Source organism: Aspergillus heteromorphus (assembly GCF_003184545.1).
Source record: "Aspergillus heteromorphus CBS 117.55 chromosome Unknown BO70scaffold_3, whole genome shotgun sequence".
In the NCBI taxonomy this organism is placed as follows: domain Eukaryota; kingdom Fungi; phylum Ascomycota; class Eurotiomycetes; order Eurotiales; family Aspergillaceae; genus Aspergillus; species Aspergillus heteromorphus.
Window position 1 is genome coordinate 89715 of NW_020290408.1, and position 25149 is coordinate 114863.

General features: G+C 54.0%; 6 protein-coding genes across 6 annotated transcripts; 3 read left to right on the forward strand and 3 right to left on the reverse strand.

The window, feature by feature from the left end:
• Positions 1-320: 320 nt before the first annotated feature.
• Positions 321-2038, forward strand: bgt1 (1,3-beta-glucanosyltransferase Bgt1). The gene is made up of 4 exons (XM_025542375.1): positions 321-900; positions 970-1227; positions 1292-1452; positions 1511-2038. Exons 1-4 carry the CDS (start codon positions 641-643, stop codon positions 1744-1746), a joined length of 915 nt encoding a protein of 304 aa, XP_025402583.1. The 5' UTR covers positions 321-640; the 3' UTR covers positions 1747-2038.
• Positions 2039-3613: 1575 nt separating this feature from the next.
• On the forward strand, positions 3614-10243 carry BO70DRAFT_392963 (putative myosin class II heavy chain (MHC); the record flags this gene model as incomplete). The annotated part of the gene is made up of 2 exons (XM_025546320.1): positions 3614-3732; positions 3784-10243. 2 exons carry the CDS (start codon positions 3614-3616, stop codon positions 10241-10243), a joined length of 6579 nt encoding a protein of 2192 aa, XP_025402584.1.
• A 901-nt stretch (positions 10244-11144) lies between these two features.
• BO70DRAFT_127665 (F-box protein) lies at positions 11145-13385 on the reverse strand. Its single transcript, XM_025538002.1, has one exon. It carries the CDS (start codon positions 13150-13152, stop codon positions 11509-11511), a length of 1644 nt encoding a protein of 547 aa, XP_025402585.1. The 5' UTR covers positions 13153-13385; the 3' UTR covers positions 11145-11508.
• A 473-nt stretch (positions 13386-13858) lies between these two features.
• Positions 13859-16041, reverse strand: BO70DRAFT_358776 (putative RNA export mediator Gle1). The gene is made up of 2 exons (XM_025542376.1): positions 15011-16041; positions 13859-14947 (listed from the first exon to the last, which is right to left on the reverse strand). Exons 1-2 carry the CDS (start codon positions 15812-15814, stop codon positions 14177-14179), a joined length of 1575 nt encoding a protein of 524 aa, XP_025402586.1. The 5' UTR covers positions 15815-16041; the 3' UTR covers positions 13859-14176.
• Positions 16042-18883: 2842 nt separating this feature from the next.
• On the reverse strand, positions 18884-19647 carry BO70DRAFT_127759 (uncharacterized protein). Its single transcript, XM_025538003.1, has one exon. It carries the CDS (start codon positions 19464-19466, stop codon positions 18999-19001), a length of 468 nt encoding a protein of 155 aa, XP_025402587.1. The 5' UTR covers positions 19467-19647; the 3' UTR covers positions 18884-18998.
• Positions 19648-19827: 180 nt separating this feature from the next.
• On the forward strand, positions 19828-24224 carry ssdA (mRNA-binding translational repressor SSD1; the record flags this gene model as incomplete). Its single annotated transcript, XM_025539129.1, has 5 exons — positions 19828-19924; positions 19999-22625; positions 22695-23054; positions 23114-24114; positions 24185-24224. 5 exons carry the CDS (start codon positions 19828-19830, stop codon positions 24222-24224), a joined length of 4125 nt encoding a protein of 1374 aa, XP_025402588.1.
• Positions 24225-25149: the final 925 nt, after the last annotated feature.

Genomic DNA, 25149 nt, shown 5'->3' on the forward strand with positions numbered 1-25149 from the left:
ATGAACCGGACAGGGTCCCGAGTCCAGACCCTGAGCAGTGGGCTGCTAGGGATCATCCGAGGGCCCTTGGCGCCTTCCAGTAAGGTGGCTGTCCCAGGCACAGCAAGCGGGCCCCAGGCCCCCAGGCCCCAGGCCCCCCTTCCCAGGGTCTCGCCGATCTGCCATCGAACAGCCACTGTGCCACAATGGCTGCTAGTCGCCCCAGTATTTGCCAGTCAATGGTTATGGTTCAAGGTACGGAGTACGGAAAGTACGTAGTACATACAGCCAATTGATCAAAGGCGCATGGAGGCGAATTCTACTGTCGGTAACCCCCGCTGAGGTACTATACGGTACGGAGTACTGTGCTATACCCACCCTCAGTGACGTACGGTTTTGCCTTCTTTCAACTCGGGCTCAAAGCCGGTCAATCTTTCCCTCTTCGCTCCTTCCTTTCAAGTCACTTGCGCTTTACAGGCGGGCCATTCTTTTTATAGCCTTCTCCTTTCCCCTCCACTGAGCCATAGAAAAGGCATCGAAAAGCGCTCCCCTCTCTTCCTTTCTTCCCCAACCAGTCCCCAGCCTCTCAATCTTTCACTTGGCCTCTCGTTTCCTTGCTCCGTCTAGAGCTTTCCCACGAAGCAGCAGCCCACATTCGAAGATGCGTGTCACCCACTTGCTTCCGGCCTTGCTGGCTGCCATCCCCGCCGTGTCCGCGAGCAGGGGTAACCTGGGACTGGCCCTGGGCAACAAGAACGCGGACCAGAGCTGCAAAGCGACGAGCGATTACGAAGCCGACTTCGATGCTCTCAAGGGCGTGACTACACTGGTTCGCACTTACTCCGCAAGCGATTGCAATACTGCCCAAAACATCGTTCCCGCTGCGAAGGCGAAGGGATTCAAGGTCGTGCTGGGTGTCTGGTAGGTGCTTGTCTGAACGGATCACAAGGCGTCTGTGTTGGCTCGGTGCTCATGTTTGGTGCTGTTTAGGCCCGATTACGATCAGTCGTTCGACCAGGACTTCAACGCTCTGAAGCAGTATGTTCCTGGAAACGAAGATGTTGTTACTGCTATCACTGTCGGCTCGGAGGTTCTCTACCGCAAGGGCCTCACTGCTCAGAAGCTCCTGAGCAGAATCCAGCAAGTCCAGCAGCAGTTTCCAACGGTGACTGTTGGTACCGTTGACAGCTGGAACAAATTTGCAGATGGCACTGCTGATCCCATCATCCAGGGAGGTGTCACCTACTTGTAAGTCGTCGCCCTGGCTTCTCTGATATATGCATGTATAGAGCGACGGTTAACCTCCATATAGCCTGGCCAACGGTTTCGCCTACTGGCAAGATCAGGAGATCGGCAATGCTTCTGCGACATACTTCGCTGACATGTCGCAAGCTAAGCGCCATATCGAACAAATCGCTGGTGCCAATGCAAACAAGATTCGGTTTGGAAACGGTGAAACCGGCTGGCCTACCGGTAAGTTGCAATTGGTCGACAATAGCGGTTCCCAGGATAGCCCACTGACGGTTTATAGATGGTGGATCTGATTATGGTGCTGCCAAGGCCGGTACCAAGAACGCCGAGAAGTTCTACCAGTCCGGTGTCTGTGGCATGCTGGCTTGGGGCATCGACGTCTTCTATTTCGAGGCTTTCGACGAGTCCTGGAAGCCCGACAGCACCGGCGACAACGGCCAGGCGATGGACGAGAAGCACTGGGGTCTGTTTACCGCCGACCGCCAGCCCAAGTTCAACATGACCTGCCCAAACTGAGGCGTTGTTTGCTTTCGGAGAATTCTGCCGCACATTAGCTTTGCTTTCTTTTACATATTTCTGTATTATATGTCAGACATAACAGAAGCGCCTTTGCGGGATTTGTATGGGGATGATTTGAGCCATCGGGTGTCAGGCACTCGTCTATGATCAGGGCTGCGATCAGGAGCTGTACCATACTGGGCTGTTAGAACACCCGTTCACATTAATTTTCTCCGCGGATGATGCGCATAGTTATCGAATTAATCCAAATACTTTGATGAGGCCAATGGTGTGAAACGAGACGGACACGAATTACAGCCGCACAATAGTATCGTTACCTGCTCAGACCTGGAAGAATTGGAGCTGCACATGAGGCCCTCCACAGGCGGATGATGACATTGCCTGGAGAGGCTGGCCCGGATTTGAAGGCTTCCGCGCCGGGGAGGTCACGGCCCTCACGGGCAGCCGAGGGAACCGTGGTTCCTCCGCGGTAGTGCTGGCTGGTTTACCCCTGAATGAAGACACGAACCAAAGGAACCGGCGCGTCACCGAGTTGTTGTTTGGGTTGTTTATGGGGTTGAAGCACCACTCCAGTTATCTATCCATCTGGATATTTGGGGGGGGGGGGATTTACAATATCTGCTGGGGGAGACTGACGGGACAGAAGTCTGAACAGAGGCTGAGGGAGATGCTGCAGTTGCGACTGGAACTGGTACTTGCAGCCACTCCGGACTCCATACTTTACTGTCCCCGCCTTACCCACGCATGTTTGGGTTTGGGTTTGGGTTTGGGTAGGACTACCCGGTACCTACATACAGAAGCTGCTGCCGCCGCTGCTGCTGCTAGGCCACCACGATGTGAGCTAGATACGTGCTACGTGCTACGTAGATGGCGGTCAACCAAGCAGCCCGGATGAGTTGGCCCAGCTGGGAATACCATCCTGTGCTAAAGTACTAAAGGCCAAAACTAACCCCGATCAATCGTTAACCTGGTCAACTTGGCCCACTAGTCTGCCGTAGTCATCGTGAGGCCAGGGCCAGAGCCCAATCCGTCCGTAGCTTGATTACCGTACGATACCTTCCCCCAACGGTCGCTTTTGAAGCTGTTCGCCGCTGATAGGCGCAGCGCTGCTTGGCTGCGTACGGTTCTTCCTCGATGTTGCTGGCCGATCGTGACATGGCCCAAGTCGGATTCGATCCAAGTAGGTCGTTGGAAAAAAAAAAAAAAAAAAAAAAAGAGAGAGAGAGAGCAGGAGGTCCGCCCTCTTTCTAACATCTCTGCCTTACCAATAGATTTGACGGTCATTCCTTGTCATCTAACATCAACCCAGCTGTCCTCTGTGTATGCGCCATGAGTAGTAGTATCTGTGATCTGTTGTTCATCGCTCTCTAGTCTCCAGTACTCCAACCCGCCGCCGCTCCCACGGATGTCTGTTTTGGGACCTTCTTTCGGAACCCACCGCCCCTGAAGATTATTCCTCGTTACTTCCCCCCCCCATCATTCCAAACCACCGCACCCTGTTATAGGCACCACCTTTGGACGCAACCCCCAATCAGTCGCGCAACCTGTCCACGCGTGTGATTTGTCTCCTCGTCCCCCCCTCCCCTCCTTCTGCGTGTCGATCACAGCTCATCTGCGAGGTGGATTTGGTCTCAGCGCTTTGATTTCCATGCTTCAACATTCTGGACGATAAGGGGAGCAGCAAGCAAGTGCTTGCTGCAGGAGTCGAAACGGAAGGTGCGTGTGTGTCTGTGGGTGTGTCTGCGTGTCGAAATGCTCTCTTGGCTGCGTCAATTCCACATCCCAAACCCCCCCCCCCCCCCAATTACCCATCCCTATGGCGGTGTCTCCTCCGTGTCGCCCTCGCTCCTGTTCCACCTCCGGCATGGCCCATGAACTAACCGCTCGATGTTTTTGTCCTTCCAGATCTAGGCCCGTCCGCATCTCCCGCCAACCCGGCGCTTTCTCCGCCGCCGCAGCACACTACACACCCGTCCAGCCTCCGTGACGATTCGCTGCTGACGGTGCCATTGACTACATATCCCTCTCTGCCAGGAGCGTCGAGTCTCTCGGCCGCTGGATCACCTGGCCGGTCCAACTCCCCCCGGGGCCGCAGCGTCACCCCGAACCCCCCAACACCCTCCCCGTCCTCTCGAAGTACCGTGCCGCCTGGGATTCCTCGACGTCGCCGGAAAATAGGAGGGCTGCCAGCAGTATCTACTACACCACCGCCTGGGGCTCACCGTATGCCGCACCCAGCCCTCGGAGACTTTCGCCGTCATTGAGTCAAACCGGTGTTGTCGACCGTGTGTCCGGAAATAGCTCTCCGGCCTCGATGCGCAGTGGCATCAACCACGGGTCCGAATCGAATAACCCCGAACTCTTGAGACCGTCAGACGCCCGAGACAGCTCAGCTAGACAACTGTACAGCGGCATCCTTAGCCGGTCTCCAGGCAGAGACTTTTTTGGTAGGAAAGGAGGGAAGTCCATCAAGGATTTTACACAGGACTGGATCAATCAATACCTCTCCGGTCAGCCAAGAACAGAACGTGGTAATTGGCTAAGCGACGATTCGGGCAGCGAGGCCCCATCGTTCTTTACGGCACAGAACAATTTCGCAGAGGACACCTCGGACGATTGGCTCGGCCTGGAACAGGACACCCGCGACGAAGACCTCTTGAAGACGCCCACCCTCGCCGACTTCGTCACCCGAAGGGCCACCGCACCTCGTCGGGAAGGTAGTGTTCCTCGCCAAAGGACCAAGGAATCCCTTCACAGGCGAGCCGACACCCTCCGACAAGAGGACTTTTGGGGGTTCGCATACGACAAAGATCCCCAGCCAATCGCAATGGACTCGAAGGAGGCACAGTCCCTCGTGGAACAGGGGTTGACTCCGGCATTTCCGACGATAGAGAAACCCCTCCCGCCAACCCCCGCCGACGAGTCGAGGGATGCCCCCTCCTTGCTGGGACGATCGGAGATTCCTACCGATTCCAAGGCCGTGAAAAGCCTGGGGCTCGAGAGGAACGGACAGACGCCGATACAGAGAACCAGAAAGAAGATTGTTTGGCGTGGGAAGGCATGCTTCATCGCGCTTCCGCCGGAAGATAAGAGAGGCACCGAGGAGGCCGCCCATCCCCTTTTGACCGTGGAAGATGTCGACGAGCGATTGAGGAATTGGGAGGAGCAAGGCTATGATACCCGTGGATTCAGTATCTGCGGACAGGAAGACCTATCGGATGTCGAGTTGGGTGGCTTAAGTCGTCCGCTTTACCCCGACCCAGCAGACGTCCAGGAAGAATGGGACACAGGGAGATATGGCGTCAGTATCCCGAACAAAGCAGACTGGGATTCATATGTCGCTTATCTGCAGGAAGAAAAATTGCGCGCCTTGGGCGTGTCCCTGGGCGAGATTGAGCCAAATCCATCAATATCGCCTGCGTCTGGCGCTATGAGCCAGATGGGCCCCTTCCCTGGCCTTGTTTCGTCCCCACCGATCCCGACAGCGTCGGCAGCCAGCAATCCGATGTCTCTGTCGCATCATTTCTCCCCTCAATTGGGTCAGCATGTAAACCCTGCCGGTCTGGGAACGCTGGCCTCCCCCGCTTCACAGTTCGGCATGCAGACGCCATTCCTGGGTGTCGAGCAAAACCTTTTGCCGGGCTATTCTCTTCCGTTTCAACCTACCCCCCCTGCCCAGGGCTCTCTCACTCCTCAAAGCTTCTTCAATGCGCGTCAAGCAGGCGCAGCTTCAATTCCTGGCACACTCCCCCACCTGGGCTCGATCTTGTCTCCTGTTTCTCCGCTGAACGAGCATAACGCCTTCCACCCTGGTTTGAACGACCAACAAGGGCCACCAAAGGAAGTTTACGGTGACCATGATATGCGGGACAATGCTATTGAAGGCCAACTGCTGCGTCCGGTTCACACACCTACAGAGAACCCCGATCATTTCCACGCCTCGACCGTTGAAATTGCCCAGCCCACACCCCGTGGTCACAGCCGCGGCCATAATCTGAGCGAAACACTCCAGAAGGGCCTGGACAGGATCGCCCCAAGTTATCACCTGGAGGAGTCTATAGATCGACAACTTGACGAAGGCGATCGCGAGCCAGCTCTCCACAACTTCGATGGCTCCGCACTGCTGCAGTCTCGGTGGGCTTTACCAGGGAATGAAAGTCTCGGGGCGCATCAGTTTCCTCAACACATGCATCAATTTTATGGTGGAAACTACGTTGGAGAGAATGTCCACGAAGGCTCCGATATTGATACGAACCCAAGTCTTTCTGGAACGCCTCAGCGACATGGGCCTCTCGCAAATAACATGCCGTGGCATGAGTCAAAACCAAGTGGCGGCTCATACACTGGTGGACACCGCTCGAAGCTTTCATCATCTACTCTGAATGTTGACGCGAAAGAGTTCAACCCGTCTGGTTCCGGGTCTTCACAAGGGTTCCAATTCCAAGAGAACCCCTTTCAGCCCGCAGCTGTTCAAAATCCTATGTTTACATTTGGTGGCCCGGTATCGAGTTTCAACCCTTCCGCCAGTGCCTTCAATCTCTCCGCCCCTTCATTCACCCCCAGCGCCCCGAAAAGCCATACCGCTCGGGGGTCTGGCGACTTCAAATTTTCTACCGCCTCCTTCAATGTCGCGGCGCCTGCCTTCAATCCTACCGGCAGTACTTGGGTCGCAAAGCCTGAGCGGCCAGCAGCTGCCAAGACAAAGATCTTCGACGATACCGATGCGTCAGAAGCGTCGAAGAAGAAATCCAAGGCCATTCCCATCGTTCGACCAGATGAGACCAAGGAAGAAAAGAGCAGTAAAGAGGATGGCGAGATTGAGAACAACCGGCCAACCCGCACTGACCGTCACAAGCGTGCCCGCCGTGGTGATGAGACCACGGATGGAGAAGCTCAGATCAGCATGTCTCATGCTCTGTCAGAGACCAGCAACCTCCAGGCATCGCAAGTGCCCAGTGGACCTTACGTGCCTGCCGAAGGCAAAGAAAACGAGGCCCCCGAGGAAGGACAGAACAACGCAACGCTTCAGAAGCCTATCCATATTCAGGATGACAAGTTTGCCGAAAGGAAAGAAACACCGATCAGCGAAGCGTCTACCTGGACACCATTTGAGAAGAAGAACGATAGCACAGAGTCAGCCAACATCAAAATATCCGAATCCGAAACGCGCCCTGCCGCAAAAGAAATTCCTTCGTCTATCGACGTCAAAGAGCAGGAGCAGCCCAATGCTAGTCCAAAGCTTACATTCCTGTCACCGACTGCGAAGGCATTCCAATTCAAACCCTCCGTGCCTGAACACGCACCTGCTGCCGCTGGAGAGCCAACACCTGCTCCCAATATGGATAACGGAAAGAGCGACATTACTGCTTCGAAATCTCCGGCTTCTTCGAAGCGTGACCTCATACTGTCCGAAACGGCAGAAGACTCACCCGATGATGAGGAGCTCAACGCTATCATGGAACAGCTAAACGATGATTCGGATGTTGGCATTGAGCGGCTGAGTACTCCCCACCCTCGTGGTTTGCCCGACTCCGTTTTGCATCCGTCCAAAGAGAAACGCCACATCCCTGCCGATATCAGAAGCGAAGCTCCGAGCCCAAGTCCCGGACGGGGCCCGATGGCTCATACGCTGGATGTACCCAAGCTCGATTTCGATGCCCAGTCCCAGTTCTCTGTCTCGCCTTCTAAGTTTGCCTCCGGCATCCAGTCTCCCGTGCGGCAGTTGGCTAACCGGGATGATCACATCAGCGATTGGGACGATGTTATCTCATCTGGTGAAGACGAGAAGCTGGCGAATCGAAGCAGGTTCTTTGATCGTCGGATCAACGATCTCGTCGGCTCCGCCATCGATGAGAGGTTGACGCCGCTGGAGCGTGCTCTGGGCGTCATCCAAGAATCTGTCATCGCACTGACACCGGGTCCTCGCACGAAACTGGAATGGAGTGCATCCGTTGACGGCGATCACAGCGACGCCGATGATGAGGAGGATGCATACGAAAATGCGTCATACAGTACACGGTCCTATCTCCGCCAAAAGGAAAAGATGGATAAGCTGAAGAATGTCTTTGTGGAGGTACTGGCATCTCGTGACAGCGAGCAAGGAAAGGATCAGGTCGCAGCTTCTGAACTCGCGCAACTACGTGAAAGCGTCTCTGCTCTCCAGGTTTTGACCATACAGAAAATGTCCCAGGACCCTGTCTCGGAGTTGAGAGAGATGATGCAAGAATTCGCCTCAACCCAACTCAACAACCAGCAGCCCCCGCGTCCTTCCGAAGCGGAGGAAATCGGCGCGGAAAGCCTCATGCTCCAGATTGATGGTCTGAAGGAAATGCTTAAAATGTCTGATGAGCGTGCTGAGCAGGAATACAAGCTCCGGAGAGAAGCCCAGGACTCTGTTTCAGAACTCCAGCGGCTTCTGAAGGTCGTTGAAGATGATGCCGCGCGCCATATTGAGGCCGCGGAGTCTGCCGAGACTCGCCTGCTCCACTTCAAGGCAGAGAAGATACCCTACTTCGAGAATATCCAGCACAAGGCCGACACTCTGGAACAAGAGCAAGAGACGCTCAAATTTACTCTTGCTGAGCTGTCGTCAAAGAACATCACGCTTCAAGGTACCTTGGACGAGTACCGTGTTTCTGGCGACAACTGGAAGCGGGAGTATGAGAAGTCTCAGGTTGAACTGGAACAAGCCGCCGCGGATAAGAAGGTCCTACGTGGTACTGTTGCCCAACTCAAGACGCGTCTGGAAGACGGCATGAGTATCCGACACAATCTGGGCGAGAAGCTCGACCGTCTACAAGATGAAATGGCGACCGTTACACGAGACGTAACCCACGACCAGGCTTCTTGGCGACGACGCGAAGAAAAGTTGCACGCCAAATACAACGAGTTGCACGCAGCATATGTCCGCGAGACGAAGCTGCGTGAGAAGCTCGAGCTGGATCTTGGCGAGCTTGAAGAAAAAGAACGTGAGGCGGCTAAACTGAAGTTCATCTTCGGACAATCTCAACAGGAGAATGCAAGACTCGAAGAGCTGGTGGCACATCTGCGACTTGAGAATCACGACATGGAAGCCAAGGCCGCTCGCTTTGAGCGCGAGTTCAACGAGGCCCGTGAGAGCAGTCGGGTTGAGATCCAACGCACCAGGAATTCGCTTGAGTCAGACCTCGAGGTTGCTAACAGCCAAGTCAATATTGTTCGTGCTGAGCTGGAGGCCCAGAACCTCCGCCTTCAAAGTCAATTGGACAACATCAGACTCGACAGTGACACGGCCCGGGAGCGCTACGAGATGTTGTTGGAAGAAGCGAACGAGACGAAGATCAGCACCCTGGCTGCTGCTGCCGACGCTAAAGAATTGGCTATAGAGGAGCAACACAGGACGCACGAACGTGTTCTCAATGACCTTCAAGAGCGCCACGCCCGCGCGCTGCACAACACAACTGAAGATAGACAACGCGCAGAAACGCATCTGCTGGATCGGCTGGCTCTGTCTGATGAAAAGGCTCAGCATTACCAGGAACGCGTCCAGCTCCTTGAAGAGAGGCTTGAAATCGCACAGTCTGCCGCCCGCGCTGCTGCTGAAGCGGCTCAGTTAGCCAAGGCGGCACCTGGTGCATCTGTGCCTTCCCACTCGGACTCGCCCTCGATCTCATATCGCCAGGGTTCGATGGTGCCCGAAAAGATTTCGCCTCAAGCTTTGAGGGAATCGATTTTGGTACTCCAAGACCAACTGCAACAGCGTGAAACTCGCATTGAAGAACTTGAGCAAGAAGTCTCCGCCATTGACAAGGATGCACCCAACAAGATCAAGGAGAAGGATACGGAAATCACCTGGTTGCGTGAGCTTCTCGGTGTCCGTATCGATGACCTCCAGGACATCATCAGAACCGTGTCACAGCCTTCCTTTGACCATCATGCCGTTCGCGACGCCGCCATTCGTTTGAAGGCCAACTTGCAGATGCAGCAACAGGAGCGGGAAAGAACGCATTCCGGGCAAAGTTTCCCGAGTCTCCCTTCCCTAGCGGAGTTGACTGCATCGCCACGATCTTTTCCGTTAGCAGCCGCGGCGGCATGGGGCAACTGGCGCAAGGGGAAAGATACTTCCCACTCCAATCTTTCTGAGCAGACACCGTCGAAACCAGGCAACGCCACTTCATTTTTGTCGGGACTGTTGACACCGCCTGCTTCTGGCTTCCGACAGGCTTCCCCCCACACCGGTCCTTCTGCTCCAGGGGGTTCCAGACGTCCATCTGAGAGTCGACCCTTAAGGAGCTACAATACCCCGAGGCAGGCGCCTGCGCGTGCAAGCAGAATGCGAGAGCCGCCGAGTACTCCGCCACTGCTTCGCAGGTCAAGCTATGACCACGACGCCGAGCCCGCCGATTACGCACACGACTCCTTCGGGGAGGACACCGAAAGCACGGCTGACGGCCTAGTGTCGGCATCACCCAGAGATGCGACAGACGGACCTTTTGGACCACAAATACAACTATAGACCGTCTCTGCACCTCTTCCTCTTCTATGTTAATAGACGCCTCAAAACCGCCGTTGTTCAACCAACCCAATATGGACAAGTGGTTATTGTTACATTATGATGCCTTTCTATCTACCCCCTCCTGCCCCATCTCTCATTCATTTGATCTGCATAATTAGTACCAGTCGATATCTGCGATGTTGTTTATTTGGCTTGAGCATATTCCTCCTTTTCCCCCCTCCTCTCTCTGCTATCTGCTTGTGTTCTCAATGACAGTTGATTCACGATCTTCTTCCCTTCGTTTCACTATACCATACCATACCCTCTTTTTCTGTTTGCCCAAATAACTGCCCTTTACCTCTCTTTCTATCTCTCGCTGTTTTCTTGCGTCCCACCGACCTGGATACCACCTCTTGCTCATGTATTTTTGCCGCAAAAATTTGTACACAAGGTTTTTTTTTTCTGCCGTTGCTGTTTTTCTTTTTATTGCTCAACAATTAATTTATTGACTCAATGCTCAATGTGAATGTGTGTCACTCGTTTATTCGCGTTTCACAACCATTCTTTTTTCTACTTACTTACTACCTTACCTTGCCTTACTTTACTTTACCTACTATCGTGTCGTTTGCTATTGATTACCTTACCTTACTTTTGTGTGCTTTTGTGTCTTCTTGCTTTGTTGCTTTTGATTTTTTGCCTCTTTTTGTTTTTCATACCTACCTACCTACCTACCTACCTACCTACCCCCCTTGCTGTTGGCCGTTGGAGCCGATGGTGGATCATGTAGATACCCTTCTTCTTCTTTTCTTCTTCTTCTTTTTATTTATTTCCCTTTTTTTTTTTCATTGGACATACCCATTAATTTAATATTCATTTTCGTTTTCAAAATTCAGTACTATTTATACTGTAGAGAGATAATTGGTGTTGTTTTGGTATGTTGTAAATGTTTTATTGGTAATAGTGTCCCGAAATTGTAAAACAATCATTATGATGATGATGATGATATTCATGATGATAAGCTCTATAACAACCAACCAGCCAGCCAGCCAGAATGACTTTTTTGATCAATGCTACTGAACATAACATAACATAACAATGAAGTCCAATCTATGGTTTCTTTTATACTCTACCCTACCCAAACAAGCAAAATGATAACCACGCCACGCCAATGGAGATAGAAATATAAAAAAAAGATAGTCTTCTGAGGGTGAAGGAGAAAGAAGAAGAAGAAAGAAGAGGAGGAGGAAGAAAATGAAAAGGTGAAAGAGAATCATCCCGTTATGTTATCAACGAATCCTCCACTCGATGATATCCTTCCCCGCGGCCGCACTAACCACGTACCCGGATCCACCATCATCAGCCCTGGTGATTTGCAGGTCATCCACATCGACGTTGGAGACATCCAGCAGGAAAGACCACGAGGGGATCACGTCCAGCGGGGGATATTTCCCTTTCGATGAGGTGAGACTCTGCAGGTCGAGTGGGGGGTTATTGTTGGTGATGTTGTTGGTCTCCGCGGATGGTTGGGAGGTATACACGGGGATGCAGTTCTTGATGCAGTAGACGTAGAGGGCGCCGCCGTCGACGAAGCAGCAGGGGCCGGCGGCGGGTTCGTAGACGACGAGGAGATTAGCGTCGTCGGAGAGAGCGAGGAGGGGGTTTGTGGTGGATGCGGCAGGGAGGTTGGTGGGGTTCCATCTGTGGGAGGCGCTTTGGAGGGAGGCGGAGATGGATTGGGGGTCTTTGGAGATGGTGACTGGGTTGGCGGGGGTGGAGGGGGAGGAGGATTCGTGCGTGGGGATGGAGTGGTGCTGACGGGAGGGGAGGAGGCGGGTAATGGTGATGGTCTGTGGGGAGGATGGAGAGGTCGTGACCAGGCCGATGCAGTAGCTGTTTGTGTGTTCGGAGTGGAGGAGTGCGGTGAAGTAGTGCGAGGTGGAGGATGGGTCGACGGGGAGGTCTTGGAGTTTGGGGTCGTAGTAGGATGGGGAGAGGAGGCGGAGGCCGCGCAGGATCACTTTTCCTTCCCCTGCACCGAGGCTGACGGCCATGGAGACCGAGTCGAGGAAGATATGGTTGAGATTGTCACGCCAGTATTGGATGTTGGGGTGGTGCTGGGGGGTGTTGCACGGGTTGCCCAGGTAGCGGACGCGGCTTGGTTGGAAGGTGGTGGTTTCCTTGCCGATGACGACGCGGAGGAGGGTGTCGTCGTTGCTGAATTCGAGAGACTCGACGACTCCATTGGTTTCTTCGTAGCCGGCGATGGGAGGGCTGCTGAATATGCCGCTGTTTTCGCCGAGCACGTATTCGGCTGGGGAAGCGATGCCGTCTTCGTCCCCGAGGTTGTAGATTTGAATCGTCGTGCCCAGAGCAACGGCGAGAAGGTGGCCTTGGGAAGAGATGGCGATACGATGTTTTGCGTACCGCTGGTCGAGAACCATGCTTCCTGAACTGCCTCCCTCCATCATGGCGCGGCATACGGAAGTCCAGAGCGGGTAGAGTGATGAAGCCAAGGAGAACTCCCATGGGCTGCGCTTGTCCGGATGACTGTACATCGTTGCTCGTGTCCCTTTTAGGGTCACCAGCGTTTGGCCGTCATGGGAGGATGCTAGCACACTAGTAGGGGAGCAGTCGTCAGGCAACACACGTCGAAGCTCCGATTTCTCGACTTGTGTCCGGTGGCCCAGGAGGTTCAAATGAGTAATTTGATAGAAGTAGACATTCCATTCCTCATTGGTGAGGAGCTCTACTCGTGGAGGTATTGATAAGGGAGCTTCTTTCAGAGCTCTTCGAAGTATGGAGGAGATCGATGCTGCACTCCGCCAGGGGCGACATGACGACCGTGCAGCGACGTAAGTCTCTAAGTCGACATGTTCAAGGACGCAATGGATAAGTTCGATGGGAAGATTTGCAGCCATTGTATGGGACATCACATATCCACAGGGCAAGGACGGTGGGTGAACAACAGGAAGGGCTGCGTAGGGTGTGAGGATGGAAGGCGCTTGGTCTTATATGGAAAGAACGGCAGCAAAGGCTTCCATGTAACAGGACAGTCCATGTCAAGTAATATGAACCGACGCCACAGATATGACAGCAGGGAGGTATTTGTGTCATGTTGGCAAGCCAAACAGGTAAGCCGATCAACAGGTTTGGCGATAGCTGGGGCTGAGTGTCGCGTCATCTTCGTCACCGTGCTAAGTAAGGGTGTATACCAAACTTGGCAAAGAACATAAGGCCAATGATCGACTCGGCAACAGGCCCATCAGCAGGCTGACACGGGCCGGCCGGATGTTAGCAACCGAGACTGAATTGGGAATCTTGCTCCTGATCAACCTTAATCGCCCGAGAACGGCGGGCTGCCTTGCTTAGTGGCGTGATGCAAGCGCACGGTACGGAGTCGCACGGCCTTTCATCGGATGATTTTCGGCGGTGGCCGTTCCTACAGCCACAATGGGTGGCACGAATCCATCAAAGTTGCACGCTCGCATTTAACCTTCAAGGCGAAAACTGGTGTCGGCGCCCGTGAGACAAGAAATAACTTCCGCTAGATTGCTTTCGATACCTAAATTGCCCTCGTGCCAAGGCATGGCGCAGATAAACATACAATAGCGTTTCAACAAGGCGGGTAGAGCCAAGGCCAGCGAAGTGGTGTAGAGAAATCGAGTCTATCACCCTGGTTTGTTGACGGCGACCGTCTCATCGGTGCCAGCGCTGCCCAACTTCATCTTTATCAGGGCTGGATATCAGCCCAGTCGGTCGTGGTGCAACTCCGGGAGAAACTCGGTCGGCTTGACAGGCTGTCACACCATGCAGGGATCATAGGATGCGCGGCAACGGATCCGACGGTCTAGAAACATGACGACAGCTCATGTGGAGCCACCTGGGTCTCGAGTGATGAGACCAGCGGCAAAGAAGGGACTTGGTGCAACAAACAAATGCTCGTGCGACCGACCCTCAGAGGATGATGTTCTTCTCGCGTTTGTACAAGTCCCTCAGAAGTTTTAGCTGGTTGACGCTCATGCTTTGACGGGGCAGGCTGTTCGGTAAATCGACTATAGCCTTCCTCATCAGTGCAAGCCCGACATGCCCGAAGAATCCGACTATTCTCTCCGCCGAGGATTTCAACATGGAGGAAAGGAGGGTGATATGGGTGTCTTGGATCTCCCCAGGAGGAATCGACAAGATTTTGTGCATGGTAAACCAAAACATGGTGTTCGGGAACGGGTTCTTGCGCGTGGTTTTGCCGAAATTGCGCAGTGTCAGGGCAGCATAGCCGGCCCCGAGAGCTGTCATACGGTCTGCATGGCCCTGTTCACTAATGTAAGGCCCATCTGGGCCCTCCCGCCACCAACCTACGGCACGCCGGCCCGCTTCTGTCTTTTCATTGCCGTAGAATCCCCACAGGGCCGGGCAAACGACACGGTACTTCGCCAGTAAGATGTCCACCATGTGGTGCCCCTTGTAGATAAAGGCGTCCGCGGAGAATATCTGTGCCGCAACGATACCGACCGGCTCCGCATGGCCCAAGTTGATCGAGGCCTCCGTGATCAGAGACGAGATCATGCATTTAGAGAAGATGTTGAGAGCATAGATCAGCAGGGCTGGAACCTTGTTGTCATCGGAATTGGCGATGTCCTCCGGAGGGAATGCAAGGAATTGGCGGATGTCCACCGACGGTTCCGGAATAGAGGCTGCCTTCTCGAGCGTCGTTCGGATTTCTTGAAGCTATATAGTGATGGGTGAGAGGTTAGTTCTGAGAGATTAGCGAATGATAAGCGTGACACCTACCTGAACTTTGTTGGCACCCTTGCCTTCACGTAGCTGACCAACACTCTTCTTGATCGACCGCCGCATGTCCCCCATGTTCTGCTTCACCAGGGCGTTGGTTTTCCCCTGGTCCTTCAAATACTGCCGGAACTTTTTCAGGTGCTGGTGCAATTCGACATAGCGTGCTTGCACCTTGATCTCCTCTTGCGTCAGACGGCCGCCGCCAATTTGTCGCTGTCGCTGGGCCTGTGCCTTTTCTGCGGCTTCTGCTTGGCGTTGCGATGCCTCTTTTTCCGCTCTTTGTGCCTCTGCTTGGCGCTTTCGATTCTCCTCCTCTAATCTTTCTCGCTCCTTCCTCTGCTGTTCCTCCTGTGCTGCCTTTCTCTTTCTTTCTGCCTCTTCTTCCGCCTTCTTCTTTGCTTCTTCCGCTGCCTTTCGCTCGGCCTCTCGTCGCGCAGCCTCCTCCTGCTCTCGTCGCAACTTTTCTGCCTTTTCACGCTCTATGCGCTGCGCTTCTTTCCGAGCCTCCTCCTCTCTCATACGGTTCTCCTCTTCCACCGCTCGCTGATGCTCGCGCAAGGTCTCCTCTGCCTCCTCCAAAACCTGATCATGTAGGGCAGCGACCTTATCCAGGGCTGCATGGTGCTGAGCTTCGAGTTCGCTGTCGATGCGGTCAAGGCTCTCGTAAAATGAGCGGCGTTCGTAGGCTTTGACCTTCTTCAGTTCGGTGTTGTGGACACGAAGCTGTTCGAGGTCCCGAGCCAAGTCCAAGACGAGTTGCCTCGACGGGCTGTCCATCTGGGCGGGATAGCTCAATCGTCCCATTTTGTAAACAAACGCTCTTTGTTGCGGAAATTGCCGACGAGGTGATGATTTGCAAACGAATGCCTGCGAGTACTGATGGAGCAGGGATAAAAGACAGTGGATTCTCGGGGACGAAAGAGTTGGTCTTGCGCGGGTGTTTGCTCAACAGTGAATCAAGCTTGAGTACGGACCATAGCTTGCATCGGACGAATCAGGGTCGATTGTAGTGTAGTGAAGCTATTATGGGAATCAGGTGGGATTGAAAAGCAGTAGAAATGTCTCGGTAGACGCAAACAGTCTGTCACACTTGTGCAATCGTGACTGAAGGGTTGGTCGGGGACGGGCAGCTGCCGACAGGGTAAGGCTGCACTTTGCGGGGAGCGAAGGGAGCGTGATAAAGGAGTGGGCCACGCCGAGAAAGCGTCGAGTTTCCTGTGCTCTAGATCAGACGGTACCATTCAGTCAGCCGATGTGCGTATGTGGGGAATACAAGGCCAAAAAAAAAGTGCATCAACGGTTAAACTTACGGCTCAAGGGAGTTGGAGGGAAGGGCAGCCACGTGATCTGGTCCCTAAGCTCGAAAAAAACGGCCTGAGCCGGCGAAGAGGGTCGTCTAAATCGAGGTCAAAGGGGAAAGGCGAGCATCGGAAGAGCAAGCGAAGGATTGGGCTAAGAAGCGCAGTGTATGCAATGTGATGCCAGCCGAAGCGCGATCTTCTATCTAACGAGTCTCGGGCGTTTTGCGGGAAGAACGCAGCTCCGGCGCTGAGTCATCCGGACAGCCAGGCGGGAAGCTCCCTTGGTCGCTGTGGGCTGCCGTAGGCCGACCGAGCCCAAACAGGCCAAACCGGACAAACAGTTGCCCAAGTAGGGATGGCCCGGAGCGAAGCACCGCCGTGCCGGTTACCACATTTACGGTACGATGGGGCGGTGGCAGCAGCCTACTGCACGACAAATACGGAGTACCGACACCTGCTAAACATGGATCGCTCGGTCACCCGTTCCTCGGTCGGAGGGGGAGCCTGGAGACGGGAGGGTCCCTTCTTGCATCATTTGCATCATCATCATCATGATCATCATTACCCGGAGCATCACGAGGTGTGGCCCAAAACAAGGGAGGCAGGCTATCCGAGACGTACTATGTAAGTAACTTTGCGGTCTCTGTCGACTAGGTAAGCTACGGAGTGGCTAGGTGTACCTACATAGTACGCCATGGTCTCAATGACTCCATATTAATCTGTCTCTCACACCCCAACAGCCACCTTGCCAGTCGCCAGTGCCACCCTTGATACATGGTCTTGTCCGAAGCCCCGCCAACCGCCGCCGGTGGATCAAATGGCGGGTCACTATTGGATCGGTCTCATCATCAGGGAGGGTATCAATACCATGCGATACGTGCTATCACGCCTCCGCCAACCAACAGCAGCGACACCTGCTATCGTCCATCAACAGTACAGCCAGTATCCAACATCCAGGGGAGGGGATGATGCCAAGCTGATTGACTGGATCTTCTCTTAGACTGCAAGATGCTGATCACCGCTTTGCAAGTTGCATGTCGTAGTCTCCCGACTCTGCACTCCGTCCACTCTGGAAGTGACTGCCAGCAGGATGGAGGTTGCGATACCATGACGGTACCAGATATAGTACTCCGGAGCTCCCTTGATACTGACCGCCTTCCCACAGGACCTTCTCCGGAGTTGATCTTCAAATGGCCCGGCCGTTGGCGTTGGCCATGCAGTTCGTCACCCCCAACCCTGAGGAGTTGAGGGGTAGATAACTATCTCCCTCATCTTCACATCACGAACATCATCAGGCCTAGCTCAATCACTTGCTGCTGGATGGTGAATCTTGAGAATGAACGGGACCTCCCCATTAGCTAGAGGAAACGACTCAGATGACAGGCCGAGAACCCAGCTGCAGCGACCCTCCCCCGAACCAGACCCTGCTGGCCTCCAAGTATGGTAACTTTGGTTTAGTGACAAGTTAAAACCATCCATCACTCTTTGAAGGTGGGTGTCAGGGTGTCAGGGTGTCAGCCTGCCGACTGAAGGAGGACAAGGTGAATAAGGGAATCTAGGTAACATCAGAAACACATCGAAACGGATAATTGGTGAAGGAGCCAAACTCTCTTTGAGACGATATTGGGCCTAGGGTGGGTTTCCCTTGGTGGTCTGCCTTCCCCCACATCTCTAGGTTGCTGCTATTGCTGCTTATATGATTTGTATTATGCTGCGTATTGGTCGCAGAATACCTTATTCTTCTTCGCCCGGGGCCTATTATCTGGGAGTACAGTATTCTATTGGGTATCCGTAGTATTATTACCTGCTGCTGCACCTCCTGGTAGGGCCTTGGATGAATACAACCACCACCGCTGCAGCAGCAGTGCAGTGCATTGGTGCTGCTAAATATTAGACCAACTTAACTTAAACCTCTGCCTTTTCCCTCTCCCTCCCTCTCTTCCTTCACCTTTACCTCATCCTCCCCGTCTTCTCTTCTTCCCTCATCTCCCCCCTCCCTCTTCTCCTCTTCTTCTTTCTTCATTATCCCTCTCCTTTGGCTTTCTACCTCCCTCTTTCCTACCCATCGCCCCTGATCATTCCTTCGGGTCAGCGATCAAACCTCCCTGTTGTTGATATCATCACTTGGCTTATCTGTCATTCTCTCTCTGTCGGATACCTCGCTGCCTTGTGCTTTTGGATCTACTACCATCTATCCATCCCTCCATCTATCTATCTGTCTATCTACAAGAAGATCAATCCTATCGATCGTCTCCGGCAGGAGGAACCGTTCCTGTTGGTTTCCTCCGCCCTCCAACGGTTTAAGCGCCAACCCAACTCGATCGATCGCCTTTTATTTCTGGCCTCGAGTTGCCCCCCCTTTTCTGCTACTACTGAGGAGCCTCCGTTCTCTTCCGTGCAATCAATCCCACTTCGGTCGAAACGCCCCCCCTCACTCATCACTGGATTTTTTTCCATTTCCACACCAAATAAAAAAAAACCCCCCTCAAAAAAATTAGCATCGTTATCCTTCCCCGTCCCTAGGGAAATTACTACAACCCCCCTCAAAAAAATCGGAAGGGAAAAAGGTCCCTCCTTTGACTGGTTGGAAGCTTTGGGGTCGCTTGAATGGCAGTTGGGGTCGACCGACGACAGCTCCCATCCGCTTACTCGGTGTTTTCCCCCTCCTCCTCCTCCTCTTCTTCCTCCTAATCCCAGCTTCCCCCGATTCGTCGAGCTTCATCCACCCTCTCTTTCGGTCTCTGCCGTCTCCCAGAGGCTTGTCCTTCGACCCACGCCTGGTGTCTATTTATCCCCCCCCCTTCAATCTTGCTTTCTGTTTGCATATATTGCTTTGCTTCTTTGGATCTGGGCCTCCCTGATTCCCCATTTCTGTGAGACATTTGTCGGTCACCGCTACGTTCGCCGTATAATCGGGAATTTCCCGCCCACATCCCTCCTCCCCACACCCCCCCGTGCAAAAGGAGAAGTGCGAAAATCACATCAGGTTGCAAAATCCCTTCCGAGTTGGACGATCGTTTAACAGGTAAGATCAATTGCCGTGGTTGGCCTTCCAATCCGTCACTCTTCCCTGCCTTCCCCAAACCCGGTTGGTCCTCTTGCCTCCCGCTCCATTTCCCTCGCTTCCCTTCCAGGTGTACCCTGGTTGATGTCATTTTTGTATGGGGTAATCGCAGCTTCCCGTTCGCCCACGAGCAGCTCTGCTCCTGCTTCCTTCCCAACAAGCCCTTTCTGTTTTGACACTCGTCGCCATCTTTCTTTTTGTTGAGAATTGCTCTGCTTGCTCTTAGTTGTCATCCGCACACACTTACTGACCTATCGTTCGCCTCTGCTAGTATACTGCACAATCACCCCCTCGTTGTTTCAGACTGCCTCCGATCGGCCTTCCTCAACGGCAACCCACGACGAGTGTGACCTCCGTCATTTCCAACATTCCCTCATCTCCGCAGCGGACCGTTTACTTGCAGACAATTCACTCTATAACCATATAACCTGTCGGTTTCTTCGCCTGAGAAGATGGATCAACAGGGACAATCCGGGGTTCCCGGCCCCGCGGGGCGCAAGCTCCATATTGCCCACAGAAGAAGCCCGTCTGAACTGACCCCTCTGATGAGTATGTCAAGTCCAGTCCAATCCAATTCCGTATGCCGTTGCCTTGTGACCAGATGCTAATGGTCGCCGGAACAGTGGAACAACTGGCAATCCAGCAGCAGATCGAGCTCCTTCAGCAGCAACAGCAGCAGATCGCAGCCACGCATCAGCAGTATGTTAACATGGGATTGTTACAACCACAACAGCTGGGCCAGGTGTCGGGATTCCCTCCCTCCATGCAGGGCGGTGCTTCCATGGGAGGAGTTTCGCCTCAGCTTAACGCCTTCCAATTTCCGCAGCTCGCCCAACAGCAGCAGCTCGGTGTACCCATGAACCCCTCGACCCAACACTCGCACAGACGCAATCAGTCGGCCCTCCCAGGACTCGGCATGGGCCCCCCTCCTGCCCCCTCATCGGGGGCCTCGGGTTATTCTGATTACGGTCAGCAGCAACAGGGTCACCAACCCAAGAACGAGAACGGAGGCCATGGCCGTGGGCGAGGAGGTCCCCCTGGCGGTGGCCACCAGCGACGCCATTCGCTTGCGCTTCCCGAAGCCAAGAAGGCTGCGGAGCTTGCCCAACAGAAGAGGACGGCCTCCGGCTTCCAGTTCCCTCCCCCCAGTAGCACCCCTGGTGACTCTGAGAGCCCTCAAGGGTCTGATGAGAAATTGACCCCCACCGGACTGCAGCCCCCCCAGGGACTGGGTCTTCACCGCGCAGGCAACATCCGGGCGGGCGGCCATGGTCGCAGTCAATCAATGGCTGTGGGCGGAAACCGAGGTTCTTTGTCTGGTCGTGGTGCCGGTGGCTTCCAGTTCCCTCAATCTGGTGATGGAGAAAACCAACGCCGTGGCAGTCAGCAAGGTCACGCCCGGTCTTCTTCCAGAAACTTTGACGGCAATTGGCGCCAACCGAACAACCAACCTCAAGGCCAGGATCAGCAGAAGGGCTTTGGACAACAGAGTGGTGGTTTCCAGCCAGGCCACCGTACCCGTGCTTCGATGAACCAGTCCATCGGCTCCATTGGATCTTTCCAATACCCCGGTCAGCCCCAGCTCATTCAACTGCCTCAAGGCCAGGTGGTCATGGCCCCGCCTCAGATGTTTGGCGGTGGTCAACAGCTCAACCCCCTGCAGCTCGCCCAGCTTCAAGCTCTGCAGCAGAACGGTCAGTTGAACGGCCAAAGCCTCGGTCTACAGGCTAGCCAGCATGCTCCGCCCCAGCTGTCTGCTCAACAGCAGCAGCAACAGCAGCAGCAGCAACGAAAAACTCTCTTTACTCCTTACTTGCCCCAGGCCAACCTGCCTGCTCTACTGAGCAACGGTCAGTTGGTTGCTGGTATCCTTCGCGTGAACAAGAAGAATCGTTCCGACGCCTACGTCACGACTCCGGATTTGGACGCCGATATCTTCATTTGCGGAAGCAAAGATAGAAACCGTGCCCTTGAGGGTGACTATGTTGCCATCGAACTTCTGGATGTTGACGAAGTGTGGTCGCAGAAGAAAGAAAAAGAGGAAAAGAAAAAGCGCAAGGACATCACGGAGGCCCGTGCTGGCAGCAATGCTGGAACTGACAAGCTGTCTCGGTCTGACTCCGGCCCCAACGGGGACCGCCAGGAGGTCGGACCTGACGGGAGCATCCGTCGCCGTGGCAGTCTCCGCCAGCGCCCGACCCAGAAGAAGAATGATGACGTCGAGGTTGAGGGCCAGAGCCTTCTCTTGGTCGAAGAAGATGAAATCAGCGACGACCAGAAGCCCCTCTACGCCGGCCACGTCGTGGCTGTTATCGAGCGCATTGCTGGCCAGATGTTCTCGGGAACACTTGGTCTCCTCCGTCCCAGTAGCCAGGCGACGAAGGAGAAGCAGGAGGCCGAGCGGCTGGCCAGAGATGGTGGCCACGGCGGCCGTCAGCAGCAGGACCGCCAGCAGGATAAACCCAAGATTGTCTGGTTCAAGCCTACCGACAAGCGTGTTCCTTTGATTGCTATTCCCACAGAACAGGCTCCTCGGGACTTCGTTGAGAAGCACCAGGATTACGCGAACCGCATTTTTGTTGCGTGCATCAAGCGGTGGCCCATTACCTCCCTCCACCCATTCGGTACCCTTGTTGAGCAGCTCGGTGAAATGGGTGACCTGAGGGTGGAAACCGAAGCTCTTCTGCGTGATAACAACTTTGGCTCCGACGAGTTCTCTGATGCTGTCCTCAAGAGCATTGGCTGGGAGGACTGGTCCGTTTCCAGCGAGGGCGACGCCGTTTTGACTTCTCGCCGTGATTACCGCCAAGAGACTACGTTCACCATTAACCCGGGCGCTACCAAGGAGCTCGACAATGCGTTCCACTTCAAGCCTCTCGACGATGGAAAGGTCGAAGTCGGCATCCACGTTACCGACATTGCCCACTTTGTCAAGGGCAACTCTCTGGTTGACCGCGAAGCCAAGAAGCGGGGCACTGCTGTTTATCTCGTGGACCGCCTCGTGAACATGCTGCCCCCCCGTGTCTCCACTGAGCTGTGCGCCCTCCTTCCGGGAGAGGATCGTTTTACCGTCAGTGTTGTTTTCAAGGCCAACCCTGAGACCGGTGCCATTGATGATGACGTCTGGATCGGTAAGGCCATCATCAAGAGCTCCGGCAAACTCAGCTATGAAGAGGTTGATGCCGCGATTCAGGGTACCTCCAATCTCGCCGCTCCTGGAGTCCCCACCGATCTTGTCAGAGCTCTCTACGTAAGTCATTCTCAGCATTAGGTGTGGCAGCACATCTGGCCTGTACATGCTAACATGGGTAATCTTCAGGCTATTTCGTCCAAGTTCAGAGAGGCAAGGCTGGGTAACCGGGCTTCCAACATCCCCCCTCTTCGCCTGTTGCATCAGCTGGATGACGAGAATGTGCCGGTTGAGAACAACATTTTCGACTCTTCCCCTGTTCGGGAACTCGTGGAGGAGTTGAGCTACAAGGCTAACTTCTTGGTTGCCCGTAAACTGGTCACTGCTTTGCCTGAGAAGGCCTTCCTGCGCCGCCAGTTGCCGCCAAGCTCGCGTCGCCTTCACCTCCTTGTTGAGCGTATGAACAGACTTGGCTTTGAGCTGGACCCCGCTAGCAGTGGAACTCTGCAGAGCAGCCTCTGCAATGTCCAGGATGACGAGCTGCGTAAGGTCAGTTTCAAGTCAGAAGCCCGTATTTACGGTCATCCCCCAGCTAACAGCTATTGCAGGGAATGGAAACGATTCTTATGAAAGCTATGCAGCGTGCGAAGTACTTTGTCGCTAGCAGCGTGCAAGACGAGCGTGTGCATTACACCCTCAACCTGCCCGTGTATACTCATTTCACGAACCCCTCTCGCCGGTATGCGGACATCATGGTTCATCGCCAGTTGGAAGCTGTTCTGTCGAACGGCGCGATCGAATTCTCAGACGACCTGGAGTCTCTGAACAAGACCGCAGATTTGTGCAACAACAAGAAGGATTCCGCGCACAATGCTCAGGAGCAAAGCGTCCATATCGAAGCATGCAGGAATATGGACAAGGAGCGACAGGAGCTTGGTGGTGACCTCATCAGCGAGGGTATCGTGATCTGCGTCTACGAGTCCGCTTTCGACGTTCTCATCCCGGAGTACGGCTTCGAGAAGCGTGTCCACTGCGATCAGCTGCCCTTGAAGAAGGCTGAGTACCGCAAGGACTCACGTGTGCTGGAGCTTTACTGGGAGAAGGGTGTGCCGTCGTCCGCTTACATTCCTGAAGACGAGCGGCCGAAGCCCGGGAACTCCCGTGCTGCCCAGGCTGCCGCGGCTGCGCGCGAAGCAGAAGCTGCCAGAGAACGTGCCCGCGAGCGCGAGGAGGCCATGCGCAGACAGACTGAGACTGGCACCATGTCTGCTGATGATGTGGATGCCCTGTTTGACGACGATGACGATGTCTCCGAAGTTACCGAGATGGCTGCGGGCGTGTCTTTGAACTCGTCTGCCGACCGCTCGACCCAGAGCATGCCCCCGTCGCCCACTCGCAACGGTCATCTCCAGCAAGCGCCCCACCGCACGCGCTCTGATCCGAAGATTGCGACGATCAGCGGCGACGCTCCCGAGGCCAAGTTGACGAACAAGGAGAAGTACCTGCGGCTGTTCAAGCTCCGGGAAGAGGATGGCGAGTATATCCAGGACGTCACCGAGATGACCCGTGTCCCTATCATCTTGAAGACCGATTTGAGCAAGAGCCCTCCGTAAGTATCCTTTCGATCATCATTTTCTCGCCTGTGTTTGTCCGTTCCAGCAGCTAACATGCGCTTGCAGGTGCCTCACTATTCGCTCGGTCAATCCCTATGCGCTGTAAAGGGACCAGAAGGAAATTCACTTCTTCGGATGTGTTCTACATGTTTACAATATGAATTTTGGTCTTTCCTTGGCGAATTATCAGGGTGGTTGTATGATGGTGACCATGCAGTTCGAATTTATCCGTTATCCCCTCTACTGGTCCACGCACATAACAACGAAGCCCTTCTCCTTTGCGATATTATTGCTTAATCAGCTTAGCGTGTTTTTCTATTTCCTTATAATCGTTGAATCCCTCCCAGATCAGAATGGTGGATCGCTGGTTCGGAGCTATTCCGAGATCGGTTCTGCAATGTAGTACCATGGAGAAGTCCCTGGCGCAAACAGTGGAGTGTACTGGTCTTTCGTGAGATACTCGAACTTTGAGACCCAGAGATTCCCGGGTGATGAAGCCGGGGATAAAAGCAGATGAGACGTGAAGACGCGGTTCTATCAATAGTTACTAGTGATGGGACGTCAATTGCGGGGTTTGCCTCGGGGAAAATTTGTCTATTCACTCTAGATATTTGCATAGCTCATTATTAAGATGGTTCCGGATGACGACTAGGCTTGTAGCATAGATGAAATCCAGCTTGACTGTGCTGTCTCTCCTATACCAAAGTGTGCGACCCAATGTACTACTTTCCGAACGGTCATACTAGTTACTTTCTCAAAATAGTACGTTCGTTAGAGAAATAATTCTCATCAATTGCTAGTCATGCCTATGTTGGTAGATAGGTGGTAGGCATGTAATGCAATCAACAAACAACCCAGCCCGACTCCAAATCCAGATCCAGTGACTGACCGACCAGTCCAACCGCGCATGCTCCCTGAAATCAACATGGAAAAGCAGATATGTATGTACGCCATGGCCATGGAATATGGAATATGGAATATGCAAGAACCCAAACCCAGAAGACGCACGCACGCACACCCTGAAATGTTAA

Bases quoted from the DNA above. Each gene is read 5' to 3' on its own strand.
- bgt1 (XM_025542375.1), top strand. From the start codon at position 641: ATGCGTGTCACCCACTTGCTTCCGGCCTTGCTGGCTGCCATCCCCGCC. The intron at 901-969 runs GTAGGTGCTTGT...GGTGCTGTTTAG, and splicing joins AAGGTCGTGCTGGGTGTCTG to GCCCGATTACGATCAGTCGT. The intron at 1,453-1,510 runs GTAAGTTGCAAT...GACGGTTTATAG, and splicing joins TGAAACCGGCTGGCCTACCG to ATGGTGGATCTGATTATGGT.
- BO70DRAFT_127665 (XM_025538002.1), bottom strand. From the start codon at position 13,152: ATGTCCCATACAATGGCTGCAAATCTTCCCATCGAACTTATCCATTGC.
- BO70DRAFT_358776 (XM_025542376.1), bottom strand. From the start codon at position 15,814: ATGGGACGATTGAGCTATCCCGCCCAGATGGACAGCCCGTCGAGGCAA. The intron at 14,948-15,010 runs GTAGGTGTCACG...ATCACTATATAG, and splicing joins AGGGTGCCAACAAAGTTCAG to CTTCAAGAAATCCGAACGAC.
- BO70DRAFT_127759 (XM_025538003.1), bottom strand. From the start codon at position 19,466: ATGACATCAACCAGGGTACACCTGGAAGGGAAGCGAGGGAAATGGAGC.